General features: G+C 56.3%; 1 protein-coding gene across 3 annotated transcripts in view; it reads left to right on the plus strand.

The window, feature by feature from the left end:
* The window catches only part of PLEKHG5 (pleckstrin homology and RhoGEF domain containing G5), a 30,254-nt gene that overhangs the window by 3,162 nt on the left and 6,705 nt on the right, over window positions 1-20,387 (plus strand). The window contains exons 1-8 of one of the 3 annotated variants that reach the window (XM_068985815.1): window positions 8,502-8,621; window positions 16,060-16,189; window positions 17,655-17,757; window positions 18,133-18,193; window positions 18,520-18,611; window positions 19,007-19,143; window positions 19,404-19,555; window positions 20,124-20,339. In XM_068985815.1, the coding sequence (XP_068841916.1) occupies window positions 8,502-8,621; window positions 16,060-16,189; window positions 17,655-17,757; window positions 18,133-18,193; window positions 18,520-18,611; window positions 19,007-19,143; window positions 19,404-19,555; window positions 20,124-20,339 (1,011 nt within the window). Of the gene's footprint in view, window positions 1-8,501; window positions 8,622-16,059; window positions 16,190-17,654; window positions 17,758-18,132; window positions 18,194-18,519; window positions 18,612-19,006; window positions 19,144-19,403; window positions 19,556-20,123; window positions 20,340-20,387 lie in introns of those variants that run through there. The other 2 variants (XM_068985814.1, XM_068985817.1) reach the window with 2 other exon arrangements.

Here is a 20,387-nt window from a genome sequence, read left to right on the forward strand (position 1 = left end):
GCAAAGAATATCCTATTGTTGGTGATAAGAACCACCAGTGACCAAACATGTTTACGTGCCAGGCAGGTTGTCAGGTCCTCATGCTTGTTTCACTGAACTTTTGTGAGAACCTTAGAAGAAACGCATTATTATCATTCCTATGTGAAACATAAGGAAACTGAGGCTCAGAGAGACAAAAGAACTAGCCCACGTCACACAGCATGACTGGCCAAGCATAGCCTGGAAAGAGATGGAGGGCCTCGTTCTTACTGTCCTCCCCAGCCATTCTAGGAACCGCTAGCAGGATGTGACTAGCGTTTTGAAGGAGATGACATCATTCATTCATTCACCAAATCAGCCTGAAGCACCTGGCGTGCCAGGCCCTGTTCTAGGCCTGGAGATCTGAGGGGAACGGAGCTGACCCCAGGCTCCCAGGGAGGAGGAGGGAAGTGAGGACTTGGGTTTGTCAGACTGGCCCCCCCCAGGCTGCCCTGGGGAAGGGCCATCTTTCAACCAGGCTGGACCCTTCTGCTTCCGGGCCCACCCTTGAGGTTTTTTGTGTGTGTGTTTGTTCTTTGGCTGCACTGGGTCTTCATTGCTTTGTACGGGCTTTCTCTAGTGGCAGAGAGAGGAGGGCTACTCTTTGTTGCATCGGCTTCTCATTGCAGTGGCTTCTCTCGTTGCAGAGCATGGGCTCTAGGGCTCACAGGCTTCAGTAGCTGTAGCACACCAGCTCAGTAGTTATTTGCACAGGCTTAGTTGCTCCTCCACATGTGGACTCATCCTGGAGCAGGGATTGAACTCATGTCCCCTCCATTGGCAGGCGGATTCTTAGCCAATGTGCCACCAGGGAATTCTGAGGATTTTTGTTTGTTTGGTTGGTTACATCTTTGTTTTTATTTATTTTTGGGTGTGGCACGTAGGATCTTAGTTCCCCAACCAGGGATTGAACTGGTTCACCCTGCATCGGCAGCATGGCGCCTTAACCATTGGACTGCCACAGACATCTCCAGCCTTGAGGTTTTATTTGAGCCTCTCCTGGGTGCTGGGGCTTGTGAAATGGATCAGCCGCTCCACTCCTCCCTCCTGTTCCTGGAGTTCACTCTGGGGTAATGGAGATAACCAGGATGGACTTCCTGGAGGTGGCTGCTGGTGTCCAGAGAAATGAGGGCTTATTAAGATGGAAGAAAGCTGAGTGGGGATGGGGATGGATATTGGGAATGGAAAGAGTAGGGCTCAGGGGATGGGGAAAGGTAAGCAAAACTGAACAGGGAGCATCCTGAGGTCCAGGTGAGGTGTTTGAACTACCTGTCTTGGGGACCACGGAGGGAGGTGGTATCCCTACACTTCCCCAAGAGGAAGATGTATAGAGTAGGGGACCTTCCTGGTGGTCCAGTGGCTAAGATTCTGCGCTCCCAATGCAGGGATCCCGAGTTCCATCCCTGGTCAGGGAACTAGATCCCACATGCCGCAACTAAGAGTTTGCTTGCCACAGCTAAAGACCCCACGTGCTGCAGTGAAGATTGAAGATCCTGTGTGTTGCAACCAAGACCTGTCACAGCCAAATAAATAAATGAATATATTTGTAAAAGATGTATGGAGTAACCCACACCTGGGAACTTCAGGGTTGTAGCCTACCCCTTTTCCAACTGCAGGACCCTGGGAAAGTCAGTCTATCTCTGAGCCTCAGTTTCCTCATCTGGAAGCTGAGGCTTCTAGAGTTTTGACAAGAATTAAGAGGGCTCACCTGTGGAGTGCTTAGCAGAGAGCGTGGCTTGCTGTGGTGTTCAAGAGGATCCTAGCTGTGATCATGTGTGTATCATGTGTGCAGGGGGAGAGAAACCCCTAGGCTCCCAGCATGCCCTCCTTTTCCTGAGATCTGAGACCACCTTGGTTCCATCCTAGACCTGATCAACCCCACCCAGCCAGACGGACGTTTACCGCACAGCTATCCTGTCCCCAGGGCAGGTGTCCTGTTGGGGACCCAGAGGAAGTGTTTGCTCCCTCCCTCCCAAAGGGCCAGGTGATGACCTGGTGGGTGTCCCCACCCTCCTGCAAGTTAACCACAGGGCAGAGTCCCTTGATCTGGGCATTCTGATGGAAATCTGTACAGGCACCTCAGGTCACAAGGGGACACAGAGAAGGGCTTACATTGGCCTAGGCAACTGCCTTTGAGGGGATGGAAGACTTGGGGTGTTTGTCCTGGAGATGGGACCCTCAGGGCATCATCCTTAAAGGTATCAGTTCTAGCAGCCACTGTGTTCTTAGCACCTACTGCGTGCCAGGCCCTGCCTCAGTGCTTCTCCATGGGGACCTCATGTGCAGCAAGGACACGCCATCTCCATCAGAGACAGGACACTGAGAAAAAGAGAGGGGAAAATAACTTGCCTGGGTCTGTCTCAACCAGGTCTGTCTGTCCTCAGAGCCCACCATTTCTAATGAACTGTCAGGAGGAAAGGAGCGCCTGGTGAGTTTTTCTGCAGGGCTCCCAAGGGCCCTGGCAGGGAGGTGGACTTTGGTTCAGTATAGGTAAGAGTCTCCAACAGCTGAAGCCGTTCTCTGATACATAGGTAGTGAGCACCCCATTGCTAGAGGCAGTTTAAGCAGAGAGTGAAGATTGGATTTGATGACCTCAGACTTCCCTTCCAGCTTAACATTGGGCTGTGAGCTGGCAGGGATGAGTCGGTAGGGGTGGTGTCTATGTCTAGGGGAAGGCTTGTCAGATGAAGACCTGTGGACACAGGGCACAGGAAGGGGTGGGTCTGAAGTCCTTGTGGAGAAAGAGTGGGCAGGATGTGGTGAATAATGGAAGAAGGAGTCACTTACTCTCCTGGGCAATGGTTTGGGGGCGAGAGGTAAAGGCCAGGCACCCTTGAGAATGGCCAGATTCTGGGATCTCTGGAGGTAGCTGGTTCTTAGAGATGCTGGTCAGCTGTAGATCCGGGGCAGTCCAGTGTGTGACTGGAGAATGGGGCAGGACCAGGGAAGCAGTGCAAGTGGAACTTTGGGGCTTTGGCTAAGTAATTTGGAGGGGGAAAGTGAAGGTCTGGGGTGCCCCAGAGGCCGGGACAGAGGACTCACCACATGCCACCTGGCCAAGATGAGCTGCCCTGGTGTGGACCAGCCCCAGGGAGGTCAGCGCTGCTAAGGACGGTGACTCCCATTAGGAGGGGCCTCCTGTAGTCTGGAGGGGGTCTGATGGGGGTGATCTAGAGTTGGGAAAATGCAAGTAGGTCTGAACCAGGAGGCTGGGAGTCAGGCGTTGCAGTCCTATCATGCCAGACTCCCTAGGGAAGGGGGTAGGTGTGCTTGGGGCGGGGTATCCCCAGACACTACCCCTACCTCAAGTCCTGAACGCTGTTATTCTGAACTCAATCTGCCAGGAACCACCGAAGGGCGGGATGGGCCCCTCTTTCAGGACCTACTAGGCGTGGGCCAGGAAAAAAGAGGGAGGCACGGAGCTAGGCGGGTCCGTTTCTCAGGCGCCGCGGAGGGCGCAGTTCAGAATCCAGCGGAAGCCAGCCTGGCTTGGGGCGATTCCCGGGGCGGGCAGGGCCTGCGGATGCCTCCTTCTGGACCCCGGGGGGCAGCATCCTGCCGCTGGCCCTGGCCGGGGTCGAAAAGGCGAACTCTTTTCTTAAAGCCCAGGTCAAAGACTGCAGGTTTTGAACTTTCTGCAAGTCTGTAAGGGCAGCCCCCTTGGGGACAGTGACAACGGCCTCCTTACCTCTGTCCGCAGCCCGGACCCTAGGTTACCCCCAAACGCCGGCCGGCCCTCCAGCCACCCCCTGGGCCACGGGGTGGGGCGCCCGGAGCTTCCCGGGAGCGCAGCCCCTCCCCGGCACAGCCGGGCGCGCCGATGGTACGTCCCGGCCCGCCCAGGTGGTAGCGCCCGCGCCGGCCTACCGTAATTCCCCTACGACCCGCGCCCCCGCCGGCGCAGAGCGGACCGAGCCCGCCCCGCGGTTCCTGTGGCCCTCGCCCTACAGGCCCCTCGGAGCTTTGGCAGTCTTGACCCGAGCCCTAGCCACTGGGGAGGAGACCCATGTCCCTAGGTGAGTCTCACGGGGAAGTTCAGAGGTGGGGTGGGTCCGGGAGCCAAGACTCCCCCTGAATTAATAGACAGAAGCCCGGGGCAGGGGGAGCAGGAGGGATATTGCGGGTAGGGGAGGGCGAGAGTCCCACACAGCCCTGGGCCTGCAGGTGGCCGTCGATGGGTGCCGCTGGCTCTGCTTCCACTTACTTGAAGGTGGAATGGGCTCCAGCGCCCGCCCCCACAATGACTCTAGGGTGGGGTCGGCTGGGATAAATGGCCGTGAGGAGTCTGTAGGGCCGCAGCCCTGGTGTGAGGGCTGCTGGTGGGGCGAAAGTTTCCGAAGGGGATTTGGCGGGGCTTAAATACGTGGTTTCGGCGACCTCGCCGCATCTGGGCGCCCATGACTGTCCGAGGGGAAAGTCCTCTCGATGCCGGCAGGGGGCGCGAGAGTCTGCACCTCGGGCCGCCTGGGTCTGGCCTGGTCCTCGCTGGGGAGAAGGGGAGAGAGAGAGCCAGAGGACCCATGGGTCTTCTGGAGACCCAGAGGCCAGGAGAGACCCTGGGCCGCTCTGATGAAAGACTGAGGAAATGGAGGCCCAGGGGCCTCGGACCCTACCGATTCCTCCAATTCCTTCCCCAGGCTTGGAGGGCTCTGGAAGGATTTGTTTCACTATTCTTCTGCTCCTTTGCCAGAGTCCAGATACACATTTGAACCCAGCAGCCATCCCTAGATAGAGAATTCTAGAAAACTGGCCAGTGCCATCTTTGCACAGTAGGGAAGGGTAGGAGGTAGGTAGGTGAGCCCCAGAAGCAGGTGTGCAGCCCGGGCCTGTGCCCTCTCCCTGATTCCCTCCCAAAGAGCCCTTTGTGTGGCTCTGAAACAAGAGGTGCCTGGAGAAGTTGCAGGCTTCCCGGTTGGGGGCTGGGGCTCCAGGACACATTTCTGCAGGACCAGGGCAGGGGGCAAAGTTCATGGACCACACAGCCTCTCCTTTTCCGCCTAGTACCCACTGGTCCCAGCTGGTTGGCTCCCTGGGGAGGAAGAGGGCTCACTGGCTTCTGGACTTGGTGGCGTGGAGCTGGCCTGCGGAGAGGTTCTCTACACCCTTACCATCTTCCCAGCACAGGGCAGGTCCTTAGAGCAGGCTCTGCCTCCGGGGGGACCCCAGAACCTGAGAACAAGCGGTGAGGCCCAGGCCTAGGGGAAGGGAGGAGTCAGATGGGCCGTTTGGAGAGGAGAGCAGCCTGGCAGAGCCGGCTCCTCCCTGGCTAACGTGCCCATGCATGCAGCCTCCACCCCTGGATTTCCAAGGTGCCAGATGGAGCCTCGGGGCTGGGAGCCTCTTAGGGGAGCTTAGCTTGGGTAGGGAGCCCCTGGGCAGGGATGTCCCCCTGGCCAGAGAGTCCCAACTCCTGGTTCTAGCCCAGTCTCCTGTGGACAGAGCACAGAGCTGGCCCCAGACCTGTGACCTCCCCTCTCCCACTGCAGACCAGGCTGGGGCCCCAATCCACTGTGGGGAAGGGGAGGCCCACAGGCCTCTGCTTTTCTGGGGCTGGGGAGGTGGTGCAGGGCGGGAGTGGCAGGGGGCTCCTGCCTTGGAGACTCCATTATTCATCAGCCATGGCATCTGGTTTCTGGGTATCAGTTTCAACAAGCCAGTCCTGACTCATGAGCCTGGAGCTGGGGCTGGGCTAGGGAGGGGCCCCCTCCTCAGGGAGTCAGGGGCTGGGACCTTTTGGGCCTGCTCACGGGCTATTTCAGCTCCCTATTTAGCGAGGCGGTGGGAATCTCGAAGCCTGCCGAGGCCTCCTCCCTTCCCTGTGCAGGGCTCCTTTCTTCCTCTGCTCCACAGGTTCCGTGACCCTGCACTCTTGGCCCTGGGACAGCAGGGCCCTGGCCCTCCAAGGAGCAGCCCCAGCCCTGGATGGAGAACCCAAGCGGGAGCGTGACTCAGGGTGGCCAGAACCTGGTCACTCCAGTGACCTCTGGTGACCTGTCCTAGCCCGGTCCTGATGGTCTCCACTCAGTGCAACCTGGCTACCCCAGACTAGTGGGCTTGGGGATCTTCCCTGTCCTCAAGGGGGTGGACCTCAAGTCCCTGCTGCCCAAACCACCACTTGGCTGGTCTTTATGTCACCATGGCTTCTCTGTGCTTGAGGCTCACAGGGAGTGGTCCAGTGGGCATCTGCTGTTAGAACAAGTTTTTTTACCTTTCCAAACCTCAGTGTCTTTGTCTGTTGAATGGAGATAGTAACAGTATCTTCTCCTTATGGTCTCTGAGGAGAGTGAACAGGATTTGGCATGGGCCTGGCACTTAGGTGTGCTCAGAGGTTGGCCTGGGGGGCAGCAGCAGGGGCAGGGGGCTTGGGCAACACCACCAGTCTTTGAGGTAGAAACTGACCTGCCTGGGGCCAGCAAGCCAAGGTCATGGATGCTGGAAGGGATGGAGAGAAGCTGTGGACAGGCAATGGAGAAAGCTTTGTTAACTGTTGGCCACCGGAAGGGGCATCCTGGCCAATACCTTCCTGGCCCCAGTGGCCTTCTCTGGCATGAAGCCCCTCCTTCTGTCTTCATTCGTCCATTCATCATCTTAGTCTACACTGAGTACCTGTGGTGGCCAGGACTGTTCTAAGTGCCAAAGATGAAGCATGGGCCAGACAGCCAAGACTGCTAGCCTCTGGAGAGAATATTCTAGCAGGGAAAAGTGATAATCAAGAAGTGAACAAAGAAAATAATTTCAGATCATAATATAAATAGATGCTTTGGAGAAAATGATTCAATTTAAGGGGACTGAGAGTTCTGGGGTAAGGGGGTGTTTATTTGGAGAGAAGAGTAACGGCCTCCTTGGAGAGGTAGGATTTAAATTGGGGCTCAGTGCCAGCTGTTGGGAAGATCAAGGGCACATGGTGTTCCAGAACACAGAGGAGCAGGTTCTGAGCTCAGTGAGTTGTAGGGATGAAGGAAGCCAGCATGGCAGCCCACCCTGTGGAACCGGCCAGGGGGGCAAGGTAGGAGCCAGGCCACAGTTGGGATTTTATTTTAAGCAAGATGGGAAGTCACAGGAGGGTTTGGTGGGGGGCGGAGGAGTGACATGGGCAGGCTTCAGTTTTAAAAGATTTGCCTATGGTACGGAAAGAGGGCCACTCAGGATGTGGGAGGGGACACAGCCATGGAAACCTCCTGACCGGGATAGACGGATAAATTGCTGCTCCTCACAAAACCTGCAGACTGTCTTCCCCCCACAGAACCAGATTGAGGGGGAGCTGTTTAGGGGATGGGGCTAATGACAGCGTGTCTCCCTCCCCCATGAGTACTGAAGAGTGCCCCAGGGAGGCCATTCCAGAACCCAAGTCAGAAGCCTGGGTGTCGGTCCTGCCTGTGGACTTCTCTGTCATTTTACCCCCCACTTGATGAGCGAGGATAACAGTGCCCGCCTCCACCTCCCAGGAGTGAGTGTGAAAGCGCTTTGACGACCTACAGTGGGGACCCTGGCACCACACCCCATTCCTGGTCTGAGTCTCTCGGGCTCTGATGAGCGCCCTCTGGCGGTAGGGCACCGGAAGCTCCCACGTGGCCTTGAGCCGGGGAGGGGTGCGGGGCGGTGGGTGCCAACCTGGAGCAGCAGGGGCTTCGTGGAAATCTGAGTTGGGCTGCCGGGTTGTCCTGACGCCTCCTCTCACTCTACTCCTGGGCGCACCCCAGAGATCACCCTGTCCGCCTCGCGCACCTGCCTTCCGCCCGCCGCCTCCACTTGTGGTCATCAGCCCCACTCTGCTTCTCTGCTTGGCCTGGGTAGTGGGAGCGGGGGTCCCCTGGGCTCAGGCTCTGAGGCGGGGGTCTCTTGGATTGCGGGCCGGCACTAAGATGACCCTCAAGAAGGCCTCTGAGCGCCGGCTGTGTGGCTGGGACTGGGAAATGGAGTCAGATATCCTCGGGCCTGGACGGGGAGCGGGGTCCGAGGACCCCTAGGGAGATGTGATGTGTCCTTGGTCCGGTCCCCCCTCTTCTGCCACCAGCATTAAGGAAGGTCCCTTGTGGGAGGGGGAAGTTCTGCGGGCTCAGGCTCTGGGGCGGGCGTCCCCAGGACAGGAGGGAGGGGGTTAAGATGCCCTGTGGCCAGGGGGACCTCTTATGCCCAGTCGTTCGCTTTGGGGGGGGGGGTCGGTGGAGGTCACAGCAAATTGAGGCGCCCGCAGGACTGGGCGGGGCCGGGGTTCTGCAGTCAAGGTGAGGGGGGTTGTCACCGGCGGGCTCCCCTGCCCCCAGCATGCAAGGAGGTCCCCGGGGCGGGGAACCCTCTGAGCCTGGGACCTTTGCGTGGGGGTGGGGGGTGGGGGTCAGGGCGGGGCTGCCGGCGGGAGGGTGTTCCCCGCCCCCCGGGGTCCCCGGCGCGCTCGGCGGGCGGGCGCTGCCGCACAATGGCAGGAAGCGGGGCTCCGCGCTTTGTCCGGCGGGCGGCGCAGACCGCCGCTTCCTCCGGCCGCCATGGGTACGGGACCCGGCGTCTCCGGGCGCCGCGCGGCCTCCAGGCCGAGCCCCGGGCTGCCCTCCCGAGACTCCGAGCCTGGCTGGGCAGGGGGTCGTGGCCGCAACTGGGAAGGCCAGGTACGGGCGCGGGGGGCCGGGGCGGGTGCTCTGTCGCTCCTCCGTGCGCGTCTCTAAGCGGATCCGGTACTCGGCGGCCCAGCCCCCTGCCCGGGGTGCACACCGCGGGGGTGCAGGGGGGAGGAGGGGCTGGGGAGGCGATGAAGGGCTGGAAGCTTGAGATGTGTCCCCCACCCTGGCACCAAGGGGACCAAGCAGCGGAGGGGACAGCCAGACCCTGGCCTTTTGTGTCTGGGGCTGACTCCGGACACACCTGTGGGTCCCAGGCCCTGCACTGGCCACCCTCCCCTTTCCTTCCTCTGCCCAGGCCCTGCCCACACCCCTCCTACTCCTGCTTCTGAGGCCACCCTGGTGGGATTGGAAAGGCTGATTTCTCCACGCCCCATCCCTGGGCGAGTCAGCCTTGATCGTGCTCCCCAAGAGGCCCAGGCCCCTCTATTATTTGTTAAGTTACCGCCTATTCTCTGCCTTTGGACATGCAGTGCCGCCTCCACTCTCTCCTCTTTGGCTTGAGTCCTGAGAACTTTTGGATTCGGACCCTGCTGTCTCTCCCTGGCTGGCAGGGTCGCTGCTGCCCTTAGAGAGTGGTTGTGGGGGGGATGTGGGGGCAGCAAGGAGGTGGGGAGTAGACCTTGGGTCTGAGAGAAGAGGCTCAAGAGTCTGGCTTTGGGAAGGGGCTACCCTGCTTTTGTGATGGGGAGACCCCCCCAACCCTGGAGGGAGTTGCGGAGACCCTGGCGTTTGGAGATGGAGGAGTGAGAAGAACAGACAGTGTGGGCTGTGCCCACCTCAGCCTCAGCTTCCCTCCCTGGGGGTTCTCAATCCGCTGAATACTCACCTGCTTCAGATCCTAGCCTGACTCTCACATCATCCTGGTGTCCCTGAGCCTGGGGGCTACTGGGAGGATGGAAGGAGGTCAGCCACAAGCTGGACTCTTGTTAAAATTAGCATTAGTATCAGTAGTAAGTTCCTCCTCCAGGGGATCCTCCCAACCCAGGAATTGAACTCTTGTCTCCAGCATTGGCAGGTGGATTCTTTACCACTGCGCCACCTGGGAAGCCCACCTATTGGTTAGTACATTCAGTTAATATTTACTTAGTGGCAATCTGTATGCTATGCAGTGGTATTGTAGGTATCATAAGTAGGAAATGGCAACTCACTCCAGTATTCTTGCCTGCAGAATTCCATGGATGGAGAAGCCTGGTGGGAGCACATTTACTGGTTAGGTTTTAAAACAAGATTGTGGCACAGAACCAAGGACTTGGACTGGAAGAGTCCCAGAGAACCACCCCCCCAAACCCAGCACACCCACAACCTGGCATGGCTCCTGCCATGTCACCCCCCTACCCACTGTGAGGCTAGGGCTGGTCAGCCCACAGCCCCACTGCCCAATGCCAAGCCTGGCAGCAGAAAAGTGAAGCTGTCAGGGAAATCGCTAGAGGCCTGGAAGGGGTCGGCATGGGGCACCTGTGCCAGACTGACTGCCAGGCTGGACACAGGGTGAGAGGGCTGCCGAGCTGGCTGTGAGCCTCCTGGGGAGAAAGGACAAGCCCTTCCTCAGATTTGTTGTCAGGAAGAGATGCTCACTGCAGGGGTTCCTGTATCCGCAAAGCCTGGCCCTCTCTCCCTTCCCTGCTACCAAGAAATGGTGTGAATGTGGTGAAAATGTGGGATCTGGAGCTACGTACCCTAGGTTCAAGTCCTGACTCCACTAGCTGTGTGACCTTAAACAAGTTGCTTAACCTCTCTGAGCCTCACTTTCCTCTTCTGTAAAATACAGACAATCCTAGCCCCTACCTCCTGGGATGAGGAACCCTCAGTGCAGCCCCGGGCGCATGACAATCACATTATAAATGATCAGACATTTTCAGCTTCCTCTTCTTTCCTGTCTTTGGCAATTTTCTCTGCTGTCTAGGCCATCCTTATGCTGTCTATCATCTTCAAAATTCCTAATTGGGGGACTTTCCTGGTGGTCTGGTAGCTGAGAACTCTGCGCTCCCAACGCAGGGGGTCCAGGTTCAATTCCTGGTCAGGGAATTAGATCCCACGTGGTACAACTAAGATTTTGCATACCACAACTAAAGATCCCATGTGCGGCAACCAAGACCTGACACAACCAAATAAATAAACAAATAGTAAAAGGAAAATCCCTGGGACTTCCCTGGTGGTTCAGTGGTTAAGACTTCACCTTCCATCCCAGGGGGTGTGGGTTTGATCCCTGGTCAGGGAGCTAAGATCCTCCATGCTTTGGGCTGAAAAACCAAAACACAGAACAGAAGCAAAATTGTAACCAATTCAATAAAGAAGAAGATGCCTGATCAGGCTCTCTCCAGCCCAAATCTCCAGTGGTCCTCTATCATGCTACTTAATAATCAAACCAGTACTTTTTGAACGGCTAGGATGAAATCAGTCAGTGAAGCTGAAAGACCGAAACTGCCGTCCTTGCAGAGCTGATAGGGCCTGGAGGCAACAAAGTGAGACACACAGACTGCCTGCCAGTGGAAGGTGTTACGGAGAGAAGGCGGGGGCAGGGAGTGAATGTGGAGGAATGAAACCTTAGAAGGGGAAGATGGTGACTTTTGAGTGAAGGTCTGGAGGAAGGGAGGTAGCTGGTTATTTCAGTGTCTGGGAAAGCGTTTCAGGCTGAGGGATTAGCAGATACCAAGGCTCAGAGGTGGGGCACGTCTGAAGAAGCATGTCCGAGAAGGCAGGAGGAGGGACTTCCCTGGTGGTCCAGTGGCCAAGACTCTGCTCTCCCAGTGCCGGGGGCCTGGGTTCAATTCTTGGTCAGGGAACTAAGATCCTGCAGGCCACAACTAAAGACCCTGAGTGCTGTGACTAAAGACCCAGCACAGGCAAATAAATAAATATATGCATGCTCAGTGGCTCAATCGTGTCCGACTCTTTCTGGCCCCGTGGACTGTAGTCTGCCAGGCTCCCCTGTCCATGGGATTTTCCAGGCAAGAGTACTGGAGTGGGTTGCCACTTCGTATTCTAGGAGATCATCCCAACCCAGGGATCAAACCTGTGTTTCTTGCATCTCCTGCATTGGCAAGGTGGGTAAAGCGTCTGTCTATAATGCGGGAGACCCAGGTTCAATCCCTGGGTTGGGAAGATCCCCTGGAGAAGGAAATGGCAATCCACTCCAGTACTATTGCCTGAAAAACCCATGGACAGAGGAGCCTGGTAGGGTACAGTCCACGGGGTCTCAAAGAGTCGGACACGACTGAGTGACTTCACTTTCTTTCACTTCTTTACCACTAGTGCCACCTGGGAAGCCCAATAAAAGGGAAGGCAGGAGGCCGGTGGGTGGGGGCAGTGTAAGGAGCTAGGAGAACAGGACAGGAGGCCCCCGAGGTCACCTGCCTTGGCAGGAGGCGGGAAGCCCTTGCAGGGTTTTGAGGAGGTCCGTGTGACTCCTCTTTGAACTGGGTCCACTGCGGCTGCTCATGGAGAACAGACTGGGGTCAAGGATGGGTGTAGGGTGACCAACTCTGGGGCCCTGTCATCCTGCCAAGAGGCGATGGGAGCTAAGCTGGCCTGGAGAGTGTGGCCAGTTTGAAACTATGGATATTAAGGGTGGAGCCTGAAGACAAGTTAGACTGCCTAGATAACGGGTAACAGAAGGATCACAGGTGACCCCAAGGTTTTTGGCCTAATATATTTTCTTGGGGCTGTCATAACAAGTCAGGGTGGCTTTAGAACAACAGAAGTTTATTCTCTCTGTTCTGAAGCCAAAAGTCCGAAATTAAGATGTGGTCAGTTCGTTCTCCCTTGGAAGTTACCAGGGAGGACTCTCCCTTGCCTCCTCCAGCTTCTGGCGCCTCCTGGGGTCCCTCAGTGTCCCGTGGCTTGTAGACGCATGACTGCAGTCCCTGCCTCTGTTGTCCCATGGCTTCTCACTGTGTGTCCCCTCTCTGTGTCTCTTCCCTTCTTATAAGGATGCCAGTCATATGGTTAGTCCATACTCTATCCTGTGTGATTACAGACCCCATTATGACCTCAGCTTAACTAATGACATCTGTAATGATCCTCTTTCCATCAAGGGTACCTTCTGTGGTGCTGGGAGTTAGGACTGAACCTATCTTTTTATATAAAAAAAAAAGAACTACTTGCTGTGCCGCCTGGCTTGTGAGATTCTAGTTCCCCAACCAGGCCTTCCCAGGTAGCTCAGTGGTAAAGAATCTGCCTTCCAGTTTAGGAGATGCAGGTTCAATTCCTGGGTCAGGAATATCCCCTGGAGAAGGAATTGGCAACCCACTCCAGTATTCTTGCCTGGAGAATCCCACGGACAGAGCAGCCTGAGGGGCTACATACAGTCCATGGGGTCACAAAGAGTCGGACATGACTTAGCAAGTAAACAACATCAACAGCAGTTCCCCAACCAGGGACTGAATCCAGGTCTATGGCTGTGATAGCACCAAGTCCTAACCACTGGACCAGGGAATACCCTGAACCTATCTCTTTGAGGGACATAATTCAGCACATAACATCAGCATAGCCAGAAGGTGTTGCCAGTAATCGAAATGGGTAGAGCCATGTGGAAAATTTCAGGAGCTCATGTGAGGACCTCTTAAGTTTGAGATGCTTGTTGGGATCCAGGAGGAGGGTGGAGAAGGTGGGTCCAGAGTCTTGGGGCCTGGTCCCCACAGGACAGATCACCTGGGAGCCCTCCCTAGGACAGTGGGTGTGGGTAAAATGAGGAGGGGTCCACAGAGGGGAGGGAATAGGCAAGGCATGGGTCCTGGGGGCCGAGGAAGAAACGGTTTCCAAGAGACCATGTCAAATGCTGGGCCCTGGGCGAACAAGCAAGAGGACTTCCAAGTGTGGATGTCAGCAGAGACCTTAGAAGAGCAAACTGGGGAGGGAGCAGAATTGATGGGAGAGGGTCTGAGAGAAAATGAAAGAATTAGAAAATCTCCGGTTGCAACCATCATAGTAATAGTTTGATTTAGGCAAAAGCCATTGGTGAGGACTAAAGTCCTGGAGTGTGCAATCACTGGGGAGCAGGCTATCCCAAAGTGTCACCCCAGGACTGCCTACTCATTGGTGGTTTAGTGGCTAAGTTGTGTCCAACTCTTTGCGACCCCATGGACCATAGCCTGCCAGGCTCCCCAGTCCATGGGCTTTTCCAGGCAAGAATACTGGAGTGGTTTGCCATTTCCTTCTCCAGGGGATCTCCTGACCCAGGGATTGAACCTGGGTCACCTGCATTGCAGGCGGATTCTTTACCACTGAGCCACCAGAGGAGCCCTGTATCGACTCATTACAGAGAGAGAATACGCCTGTCAACCGCAACTAAGACCCAAATAAGTAAACATTAAAGCAAACAAACAAGATACAGTGAGATCCCCAGATGGTCTGGCACTGGGGCACACTGAGGAAGACATAGTCCACTCTCTGTCGTCCCTGCACATATGCTCATCATTAAACTATGCGAGAAGAGTTGATGCTTTTGAGCTATGGTGTTGAAGAAGACTCTTGAGAGTCCCTTGGACTGCAAGGAGATCAAACCAGTCAATCATAAAGGAAATCAATCCTGAATATTCTTTAGAAGGACTGATGCTAAAGCTGAAGCTCCAATATTTTGGCCACTTGCTGTGAAGAGCTAACTCATTGGAAAAGACCCTGAAGCTCAGAAAGATTGAAGGCAGGAGGAGAAGGGAATGACAGAGTATGAGATGGTTGGATGGCATCACTAACTCAATGGACATGAGTTTGAGCAAGCCCCGGGAGATGGTGAAGGACAGGGAAGCCTGGCGTGCTACAGTCCATGGAGTCACAAAGAGTCGGACACAACTGAGCAACTGAACGACAGCAAACTATGCGAGACCCCCAGACAAATCCAGAAGGAAGGGCTTTCTGCAAAACTGCTGGCCTGGCTGCTTCAGTGTCCCGAAAGGCAGGGTAGAAAATGTGGGACATTCATTCATTTTTTAAAAAATTTTAAAAATATATATATATATGTATGTATATTTTATGTATTTCTTTAGCTGCACTGGTTCTTATTTGCATCCCCCAGGATCTTTGATCTTCGCTGAGGCATGCGGGATCTTTAGTTTTGGCACGTGAACTCTTAGTCGTGGCATGTGGTATCCACTTCCTGACCAAGGATCGAACCCAGGCCTCCTGCATTGGGAGCTTGGAGTCTTAGCCACTGAACCACTAGGGAAGTTCCAGGGCATTTATTCTTAAAGGGATAAACAAACACAGCCAAATGTACATACATATGAGCCTTGATTATTTAGACACTTGTGCAAATGCCAAGGGCAACTAAAGTTGGACAGAGTATCATCACTGAGTTTCCCCAAGTGTGACACACACAAAGCTGTGTGGGATTTTGCACGAGAACATCTGTGCTCCCAGGTGGTGTCGATTTCCTCCCCAGGGGAGGGGTGTCATGAGCAGTGTGGCAAATGTGAATGACTGGCAGAGCCAGAAGGGTGTGCAGATGTCATTGTGCTGTTCTTACAACTTTCTGTAGGTTTGAATTATTTTAAAACAAAACGTTGAGGGAAAAGAAAATAAAGGGTAATGGGAGGAGAGAACAGGAACTGGTGGTTATGGATGCCCGGTTTTACAGAGTTTAGTTATAAGTGGAGGGCGAGCTGGAGCTGGAGAATCGGGTTGGTTTGCCCATGGGAATGATCTGGTGAGAGGTGGGTCTCAGTGAGAGGTGGGTCTCGGTGGAAGGCTGGTCTGGGATTGGGGCAGGGTGAAGCCTCCACAGCCCAGGATGGGTGGGTGGCTGTGGTGGTTAGGGCTCATGGAATGCCTTCTGGTGGCTTCTGTATCCCTGGAAAAGTAGGCAGTGGGTCAGTGGGGCGTGAGTTTGGGATGCTTAGGGGATGGAGGAGATAGGAAAGTCATCCGTGGGGGTGGGGATGAGAGCAGACTGGAGCAAATGGGTAAATCTGAAGTCACGTCACTAAGCAACGGCCCGTGGGTCCCACATAGGCACCCAGATGCCAGCATCATTCCCTGACTCCTCCATAAGCACCTCCACACCCTGACTTAGAAATCCAGGGTGGTCAGCTATTCGGGGGCTGCGCAGGTCATAGAATTGAGGGCAGAGGCCCTGGGCACGGAGGACGGGGAGGCAGTCTGTTTGAAGACACTGAGTTGGGCAAACTGACAGGCAGCCCCAGCTTCACTTTTTGGGGCCCTTTCTGCCTGTGTTCCAGAAGAGGCCCTGGGAGCACCTGCTTCATGGTTACTTACTCGGCACTGTGTTTCTTGTGGGCGGGGCTTTGCTTTCTCTACATCCCCCAGAATGGACACCTTGTAGGTGCTTGGGAAACACTTGATAGATAAATTAATAAGCACGAGCCCCTGTGGAATGTGGATGTTTGGACATGAGGAGCAGCCCCTGTAAGGCCAGGGGCCCCGTGTACCACAGGGGTCTGGGTCCACCCTGCCCCCATCCTTTCCCACACAGGTATGCCACCACGCCGACTGCCAGCAGCTACACCACCGGGGCCCCCTCAACCTCTGTGAGGCCTGTGACAGCAAGTTCCACAGCACCATGCATTATGATGGCCATGTCCGCTTCGACCTGCCCCCCCAAGGTGAGCACAGGGAGGGGCCAGTCCCTAGAGCCCATGCCTGGGGGCACAGGGTCCTGGTAATTGTAGGCATCATGACAAGGCCATGAGAAAGGACACGCAGCTGTGAACAATGAAACCCAAATCCACTGCTGCCCTTTTTGTTCCACAAATGGTTTTTTTGGAACATTTATTTTGTATTGAGGTATAGCTGATTAACAGGGATTCCCAGGTGGTGCTAGTGGTAAAGAACCCACCTGCTAATGCAGGAGACAGACACAGGTTTGATTCCTGGGTCGGGAAGATCCCCTGGAGGAGGCCATGGTAACCCACTTCAGTATTCTTGCCTGGAGAATCCCATGGACAGAGGAGCCTGGCGGGCTACAGTCCATGGGGTTGCAAAGGGTCGGACATGACTGAAGCAACTTAGCATGCACGCACGCATGCATAGCCGATTAACAATGTTGGAATAGTTTCAGATGAACAGGGAAGGGAAGTATACATGTCAGTATACATGTCAGCATACATGTATGCTCAGTCATAAGTATGCATGTATCCATTCTCCCCCAAACCCTCCTCCTTCCAGGCTGCCACATAACACTGAGCAGAGTTCCATGTGCTATACAGTAGATCCTTGTTGGTTATGCATTTTAAATACAGCCATGTGTACACGTCCATCCCAAACTCCCTAACGATCCTTTCCTGCCATCCTCCCCCCTGCCTGTTTTTTAATAAGAGGAAAAGTTGGGGACCGGCCCTGGTCGAGGTCTAGCCTGTCCCCTCTAGGGGCCAGGTCCTTCTCGATGGACCTGCCCCTGCCCAGGCCAGCGTGGAGAAAGTCCTTCCGTCTTTTCCTCCAGGCAGGGGATTCCTGGGCAGATCCTCCAGCCAGGCAGCCAGTGGGCAGAGGCAGTGGGAGGTGGGATGAGCAGATCAGAAGGAACTTGCAGCAGGAAACAAGAAACCCCTCCTGCTGAACAGGGGTTTGCCTGGCCCACTGCCAGCTGACTGTGCTGAGGTGGCTTTGTCTCCCTCCCCAGCTGGTCAGAGGGACAAAAGGGCTGCTCCCCAGGGCCCCTGGGACTTTGGGTGTGGTCACAGTGGTGACCTGCAAGAAAGAGGAGGGGGAGGGGACACCTGCAAGAAAGAGCCATGGACTTTGGTCCCTCCCTGCAACAATCCTACAGACAATGCTTCTTTATGCCTATTTCATAGATGGATAAACTGAGGTGGATTTGTACTGGGCACAGGGCATCACCCAGGGTGTCATTCCAGGGCCCTTGCATCTTTTTGAGTCTGGGGATGGATAAATGATAAGCAGTGACTGACTCCTCCTCACAGAACTGAGGGGCCCTGGCTTGTTAGGGAGGCTGGGGTCCCAGGGTCCATAGATGACTTTGGTTCCTCTGGAGACTGCCATGTTGGAAGACTAAGGAAGGGACCAGGGACATGGAGGCAAGCACAACTCCGCTCCCACTCAACTCCACAGGCTCTGTCCTGGCTCGGAACGTGTCCACCCGGTCATGCCCCCCACGCACCAGCCCTGCCGTGGACTTGGAGGAGGAGGAAGAGAGCTGTATGGATGGCAAGGGGTAGGTGAGGGGTTGGTGGGTGGAGCAGACACCTGGGAGCTCCCAAGGCTGGGTGTCAGGTCACAGATCTAGGGACCAGAGACCCCTCCTAGCCCTGCTGCCACCCAGATTCCTGGAGGGTGAGCCTCTAGGGCTTCTCGGAACAGACTCCATGTGTCTAGGGACCCTGGGTATAACTCCTGGATTGGCCACTAGGGAGCGCACAGCTCTTGTAAGCCCCTCCCCACCTGCACCCCTGCTTGCCTGAGCCAACCTGAGTTACCTGGCCACCTACAGTCAGCAAGGGGTGGGTCACCAGCTGGGGCCTACCCACATCCCACCCTGATGAGAGCCCACCCACGCCTCCAACCTCTGCCCTGACTGGCTTCCTTGCAGGGACCGAAAGACCACAGGTCTGAAACTCTCCAAGAAGAAAGCCAGGAGAAGACATACAGATGTAAGGAGCCCCCAGGCTGGCAGAGCAGGGCCACCCCAAGCCTCTGCCCCTCCTGGGCCCTTTCCATTCCCGAGGCTGGGCCTCTCTGCTCTGAATTCCAGGACCAGGGATGGGGCGTGGAGTGAGTGTGTCTTTCTGTCACCACCCAGCCCTGCCCACCTTAGCCCAGGTGGGGGATGCTCCAGGAGCTCCTGCCTCCAGCAGGAGGGCTGCCGGGGGCCTGCCTGGGATAGAAAAGGACAGGGAGATCCCTGTGCTCACCAGGACCCTGGGGTGGGGAGGGGAGGGCGCTAGGGATGCAGATGCTGAGATGCATGTCCACTCAGGACCCAAGCAAGGAGTGCTTCACCCTGAAATTTGACCTGAACGTGGACATTGAGACGGAGATTGTACCAGCCATGAAGAAGAAGTCTCTGGGGTAGGGCTTGATGGGGCTGAGGGGAGAAGGGAGCTGGGAGGCAGTTGTGGCCTCAGCAGGTATGACTGTGTGTCTGTGTGGTGGCCTGTAAATGAGTGTGTCCTCCCCCATGGGCACCCCACTCATGTGCAGTGAGGGCCTGGGAGCCATGCTTGAATGGACATGACCCACCGCTAGGGCATGGACTGGCATGTGACAGGGTCTGCCCTGGTGTGTCAACACGAACGTGTGAGAGAGAGGGTGTGTTGGCTTGTGTATACACGTGTGAACCTCCTATTTGTGTGTGCATGTATGAACCTGGGTGTGATCCCCCTGGGGTCTCCCTTTTTCTTTAGGGGGCGGGATGGGGGTTTGTGTGATGGCCCCCAACACACACACCTCCTGTCCTGGGGCAGGGAGGTGCTGCTGCCAGTATTTGAAAGGAAGGGCATTGCACTGGGCAAAGTGGACATCTATCTGGACCAGTCCAACACGCCCCTGTCCCTCACCTTTGAGGCCTACAGGTTTGGGGGACACTACCTGCGGGTAAAAGGTGAGTAGGGGAGCTGGGGCACGACTGGGTCCTCTGGGGAGGGTGTTGTTTCCCAGCTCAGGTTTTCGTTGGCCATGGCCTTGAGCAGGCTCATTACCATACAGGTGTCTCTGCTGGGCGGCAGTGCTGGGTGCTGGCAGGGCGGGGCTTTGGGGGAGGGCAGCCAGGCCTTGGTTTGGATCCTCTGGTGAGAGAGAGGACTGGGGCCTCGTCCTCCACGGGCCTGGGTTTTGAGGACCTCTACTTGTCCCACCATGCCTTGCCAGCCAAGCCAGGGGATGAGGGGAAGGTGGAGCAGGGGGTGAAGGACTCCAAGTCCCTGAGTCTGCCGATCCTGCGGCAAGCCGGAGCTGGGCCCCCGGCCCAAGAGCGTGTGGACCCCCAGAGCCGCCGGGAGAGCCTGGATATCCTGGTGAGGAGGGGCTGTGTCAGGGCTGGGGGTGGGGAGGAGCCAGAAGGGAGGTCACCTGGGCCCCTTGCTGCTCCTGCTGGGAGCTTTCCTCCCCCTTCTGTGAAATGGGGCTGTCTCGGGGCATATGGGGTGGATCTAACCCAGTGCAGGGGGATGGGCCTGGGGATTCTGAGTGTTCATGCACGAGGAGTCCGAGCATGTGTGTCCAAGCAGACATTGTGTGGGGAGCGAAGCTGTGTGTCACTGGCTGTGTTCGTGAGCGTTCGTCAGGGATCCACTTGGATGTGGGCTTCTAAGTGCACCCGAGTGTGTGTGACTCTGTGTTCTCCCATGTGCTTTATGCTGCTGGTTGGGGTTGGTGGTGAGGGGAGGCGTGGCCCAGGGGCGCCTCTCTGGACCTTCCAGCCCCCAGGGCATGTGTACGTCTCAGGAAAGGTGGCCTCACAGGGTGGGGGAATGCAGAGACCCTCCTGCATCCCAGGCAGGTTTGAGGTCCTGGAAATGCGTGATGGGGTGGGGCCATGGAGGTCAGAGTGGACCTGCCTCTTGACTGTTGCTCCCTGGCCAGGCCCCTGGTCGCCGACGCAAGAACATGTCAGAGTTCCTAGGGGAGGCAAGCATCCCTGGGCAGGAGCCCCCCACACCCTCCAGCTGCTCTCTGCCCAGCAGTAGCAGCAGTGGCAGCAGCAGCAGCAGCAGTGGCAGTGACAGCTGGAAGAACCGGGCGGCCAGTCGCTTCAGTGGCTTCTTCAGCTCAGGCCCCAGCACCAGCGCCTATGGCCGGGTATGTGGGCCTGGGTGCCTTGGGGCAGGGCGGCTGGCTGACTCCTGA

This window comes from Capricornis sumatraensis, chromosome 14 (assembly GCF_032405125.1).
Source record: "Capricornis sumatraensis isolate serow.1 chromosome 14, serow.2, whole genome shotgun sequence".
NCBI lineage: Eukaryota > Metazoa > Chordata > Mammalia > Artiodactyla > Bovidae > Capricornis > Capricornis sumatraensis.